Source organism: Halyomorpha halys, unplaced genomic scaffold (assembly GCF_000696795.3).
Source record: "Halyomorpha halys isolate HHAL.00 unplaced genomic scaffold, Hhal_1.1 Scaffold1141.1, whole genome shotgun sequence".
In the NCBI taxonomy this organism is placed as follows: Eukaryota; Metazoa; Arthropoda; class Insecta; order Hemiptera; family Pentatomidae; genus Halyomorpha; species Halyomorpha halys.
The window spans coordinates 125,896-131,696 of NW_027113909.1; the positions used below are offsets into that span (position 1 = coordinate 125,896).

The 5,801-nt window shown below is 29.8% G+C and overlaps 1 protein-coding gene across 4 annotated transcripts in view; it reads right to left on the reverse strand.

Moving 5' to 3' along the window:
* Positions 1 to 744: 744 nt before the first annotated feature.
* The window catches only part of LOC106688485 (pyridoxal-dependent decarboxylase domain-containing protein 1), a 29,127-nt gene continuing 24,070 nt past the window's right edge, over positions 745 to 5,801 (reverse strand). For all 4 annotated transcript variants that reach the window (XM_014432970.2, XM_067051173.1, XM_014432971.3 and 1 more), the window contains one exon: positions 745 to 881. In XM_014432970.2, coding sequence (XP_014288456.1) covers positions 782 to 881 — 100 coding nt within the window. In that variant the 3' untranslated portion in view covers positions 745 to 781. The remainder of the gene's footprint in view (positions 882 to 5,801) is intronic.

The following is a 5,801-nucleotide window of genomic DNA, read 5'->3' on the forward strand; positions in this document are numbered from 1 at the left end:
TTTACATGATAGTACAAAATATTGACAAAAAAAATTTTAAATGGAAGCTTTATATTAATTAATTACCTAATGCAAGTGAAAAATACCAGTTTAATTTTTTTTTTTTATGAAGCAATCATAAATAAACTCAATAATACATAAAAATATAACAAATAACATTATGACAGATATAGTGAGTGCTATATAACAATTTGATAAAAAATATATAACCAATCCAGGATACTATTTATTTACTCTAACCTAGAAATATAGATACCTGCTCAACTTATATTTGTGCTTATGGTAATGTTGCAAAGACATAAGAGCTTGGCTCACGTTAATAAATAATATAATTCTAAATAAATATAATCAAATAAATAGAAAATAAAACGTATATACAAACACATTTTTTTTTTCTATAAAAATAGAAAACAATAATGAATAATATCAATACTAGACACAATAATATAGTTGTTAAATCACATTTCAACTACTAAGTAATACAAAAAAAAAAAAATACATATAAACTACAAAACATTAACAATTAATTAAATCAGTGATGATAAATGAAGTATTCAAGAATTTTTCTTTTGGTAAAATTGCAGCAATAAAATTAAATATTTTATTGTCATAAGTCTTAATCAGAATATTTCAATATATTATTTTCATTGCTTACTTTAGTGAAATAATACAAATTAAAACAAATCTAAAAATTAGTCACCTTGCAACAATAGTTTAAAATTAATTAAATAAAGAAAGAAATAATCAATTCACAGCATCCTGATAATTAACATAGTGCTTGTCAAGGATGAGGCGGCTGATTTGAAGAAGCCGACGATGACCTCGAATGACCGACAGGCATCTGCTCCAAAGGCTGATTAGGAGCGGCCTGCATGTGATACCTACATCCAAAACCATATTTATATTTCTCTATAAAGAAAAAATAAAAGATCCGTTTTCAAATTGAATCGTTTATTTCAGAAAGGGAACAAGCGCCAAATGTTTAGGTTTTGAGTAATCCAGAAAGAAACCGTCTCAACCCTAAAATTTGAATACTTGAAAGTTCTAAAAATCATAATGTAATCTATGATCAAATCTTAAAATTATAATACAAATGTTTTCTAACTTCAGAGAATCCATTTTGGGAATTAAACAATAGTAATTTTGGACTTATTATCTTTCTAAAATAAACGATATAATTTAACATTAATTCAATCTCAAATCCAGTTATTATTATAAGATATAATATAGGGCATCCCACAATAGCTCGACAATTTTTGAAATTTAGACAGTATCTACGCCCAAGTCACCCTAATGAAGGCCTTAATTCAGGTTGAAACATCGGCACAAAATAAATAAATTTTGTTTATTTGCGTATCTTTGCTGACCGCACCCTAACCATCTTCTCATACCAATCTATGGTCAACTATTGACACCACATTTTAAAATTTAAATGTCATTTACTCTGGGTCATAACAATTGTATATTGTCTTGAAGGTATTGCCAATTTTCTAACATTCTCCAGCACGCCTACCTAACTCTGTGATTTCTAATGAAATAAGAGTCTTTTTTTTTTTACGTATTTTGATAGTAAAGGAGAGTATAAGAAAAATTCATACTGGGCACTTTTTTGATCCAACAACTTCTGAAGGTAAAAATTTGATATTACCCCCTACCTTGTCATTGCTGACATACAAGGGGTTTATCCTACAGGTAACCAACCTTTTCTAACCAGAATGGATGAGTCAAATTATCATTCTAGGAGAACGCCACAGAATAAAAACAGAATCGAGCCGGCCTGATTGCAGACATGAGGTTATTAAGGTGACAGCTCAACTCCATCAGCTACAATGGCCTCATTTGCATGCAAACTATGCAGAAAATAAAACAAGTCTTAAGATCAAAATCATTTCATAATTCAATTTCCTAAAAGAATCCATTATTATGATATGACTTTCCTCAACCACTTAAGGAGACTAAAATGGCTGCCATATTGATTATTGGATGAATGCCTCAATTATAACAGATTCTTGGAATTGAATCCTAAAATGATTTTGGGTTCATTCAATTTACACCTTCAGGTGCGTCAGAGTTACTATCACAATCTGTAATATAAATTATCCTATCCCATTGGAAATTCTTGATTAAAGTGGATTGGAGAAAAGTAGAAAATTAACTATACCTCCAAAAAATGGAGCACATGCCACATTTTTGATTCAACAAAAATCAAATCAAATTACCAGACATTATAGAGAGTGAAAATGTATAATGGGACTGCCTGTGTATAAAATGGAATTTTGAAATATGATTTAACACCTATTTTCCTCTCACAAGGAAAAATTATTGTCAATCAAACAAACATAAGATTCTTATTAATGAAGGTTATATTTTTTAAATTAGAGTAGTAATCATAATAATTTATTTGTTATTTGAAGGATTTTAAATTTTTCAATAAAATTTACAATATTTGAAATTAACCATATAGTAGTTTAAATTTTGGTTGAAAAATTAATTCTTAATTTGTTTAATGTTTGAAAATTACTTGATAAACTTTCATGAAACAAGCTAAGTATTAAGGCCCGCCACTTAATGCTAACCATACATAAAAAGTGCCTGGGCAGTCCTGTGAGTCGCAGTTTACAATAAGTCATCAAATACTGGAACCAGGCACGACCTATGCGTGACTCACTTTTCAATTGAGGTATAGTTGTCTTAGATGAGGATTAGCCAAGGATAATGAAAAATTAATTTCTTTAGTTCCATAACACTCTGTCCTATATTGCACAAGGCATTTGATAACTTTAGACCTAAGTTAAAGACTGAATAGAGGGATCCAATAGAAGAGGAATTAAATTCAAAAGTAAACTTACATAATTTTAATAAATACAAAATATACAATACACATCATAGGTACAAGGCATTTTTAGTTTTATAAATTATCATTGTTACATAGTATGTTAATTTTTTTTGCAGAAAACTATTCTTAAAGATTAATAAAATAAATTTTATTAACAAATCAATTTTCCAAACCAACAATACAAGTCTATAGAAGAGGAAAAATAGAACTTAACTTATATCGGAATCAATTAAGAAATGATGTAGTAGTAATTAAAGAGCGAATGAATGAATGAAAATCAATCTTCATTCTGGGACTCTTGGTCTCCTAAGAATCACAATTAGGAACAGTTTTAGCAGCTTTTGTCTGGCTACATTAACTTTTGAACATAAAATTAAATGGATCTATCACAATATTTAAATAAAATATTAACAAAAATACATATTTGTTTATGCTTCTAATGTTTTCTGTTATTCACAAGTTCAAGGAAATTTGATAGTCTAGGAGATGGATAGATAGTTGATGTTTGAATGAAATTAAGGAGGAAGCTTTACGGATCAATATGGATAAGGAGTTCCAAAATGAGTTAGCTTGGACAGCAAAAGGTTTTTTAAAGGAGGCAATTGTGTGCTGTAGGTAAGAATATAGAGATCGGTAGGTTGGGATCTTGTGTTTAATAGGTGAATGGATAAACATAGGGTAAGGAGGTCAATGATATAGGAAGGTTTTTTGGTTATTAGGGTTTGGAAAATAAATGTCTCAGGGAAGTATTGTCTCCGGATACTAGGATAGAGCCAGCTTTGCTCAGAATAGTAATGTGAGATATGGGAACGCCTAGGAATACTGAAAATTAATCTTATAAATATTATATCTTATAAAGCAGTCCAATAGTCTTTTTAATCTCTTTTCTTGTTCAATAGGTAGTCCTCCGTACACTAGGCATCCGTAGTCGAAATCTGGGAGAATAAGGGAGGATACTAGAAGGTGATGGGTACTTCGAGGAAATGACTCATAGGATTTTAGGAGCTGTTTAAGGATTGAGATAGTTTTTCAAATTATATAAGAAATGTGGCTATTCCATGTTAAGTGTTGATTAAAGCTGACTCCTAGGTTTTTTATGTTGTTTTGAAACTGGATAGGTATCTTGTTGAGGTATAATAATGAATAGTAAGGAAGGATTTTGAAGAATGTGCAATAAATTGAGAAATTGATTGACTGTATTTTGTTAAATAAATATGAATAGATGTAACTACATAAATATTGCTTACTTATTTTAAAATTATAGAATGATAATTATTATAAGTGCAACATAAAATTATTTTACTATTAAAACATTTATCTAGACCCAAGGACATATCATACTATTGAATAGATGTGAGCTATGAGTGTGTCAGGTTCAATTCGTGATACCTTAATATATGAGATAGGCATTTAAGCACATAGAGGGGTGTACAAAAAATTACTCTTACGATATCCAGAATGATGCAATCTCATTTGGTTTGATCGTCAATAGCTTCACTTTTTTTTAACACTAAAAAATTCCAGACTTTTACAGAACAGCAACATGCAGTGTAAAGTTGGATCATTCATTTGACCATAGTGTTCAAGAACAATTACAACTACCACAGCACCCTTCAGCCTTTACCTCCATTTATCTTACTTCCTCATTTTATAAATTTATAATAATCCACATTCATCCAAAACCAGATTACTCCGCGTGTGTCATTATTTCTTAAATAACATTAGAAATATAAAATAAAATAATAGCTCTATGTGAAGCCTATCGGTATGAATGGCCATAATGCAAATTTCATTGATCAAAAAGCACATAACTAGAGCCCAGAGCTGCCTTTTATAGCAAGGACCATTATTTTTTAATTAAATAATTTATATAAATATTTCATATTTTTTTAAAAAAGTGTCAGACATCTAACAAGCTTGATAAAAAATTAACACTCTGCACTTGGTTGTCCCCTCTAAGGAGATATGAAAGTTTATAAGCGATTACGAAGAATGAATTTATTCCATGCATACATGCATGTTTGTCTGTAGTTTTCTATTAAAATAGCACAAAAAACAGATAAAAATATCAAGATGCATGATAAATAAATCAACCAGTTTTATGTTGAAAGAGAACGTGCAAAATGTATTCAAGACAGACTATACACTTCTCTAATCCGTTGAGCAATATGCAGAATTAATGGAACAAAGGTACAAAAGTATGGTTCAATGATATAGGAAACTTGATAAGATAATAAAGAAATCCGAAAACTGATAAAAGGAAATTTGCAAGAGCTCACATCGTATTGAAGCATCTTTTACATAGATTGTAGGCCTGTTATGTGATAACTCAATATAGAAATCATGGATAAGTAAATAATACATATATGTACCAGACATGTTCCAGGCCTTACGAAACGAATAAAAAGTGCACCTCACTCCTACTAATGACCTTAGATAGAACACAAAACTTTGCGGAAGGGAAGACAACAAAAATAATTAATCATGTAACATGCACTAAAGGTATTAAAGTGTGATTACACTGAAATTTTACCAGTAGCACGGTTATTAGAAAGATGTTAATAATATTTTTGTTATCGACATTGTGTTGCCAACTGCTTACACTAGTCAGTAAGAAAATGCTATTTCAAACAAAAATGTTAGAACTTTGACATCAACAGATCACACTGATCAATGACAAAATGCTATGCAACAAATTGGTGTAAATCAAATCAAATGTTAATATCAATTTACCTAGAAATGGAAATATTATATCCCAGCAATGTTATATATAACTAAGCCTTGGTGAACATTGGCTGTTTTTATTAAATCGTAGATTTGACATTGGCCCTTTGAAAAAGTCTTCAACTCGAAATCTAGTAAGATTAGGACCAGAACCTTAATTTCATTTATTACCTACAAGTTTTTGAATTAACAAATGGCATAATTGGTAAATTTTGATATTGGCCCTTCTTTTACCAAGGTC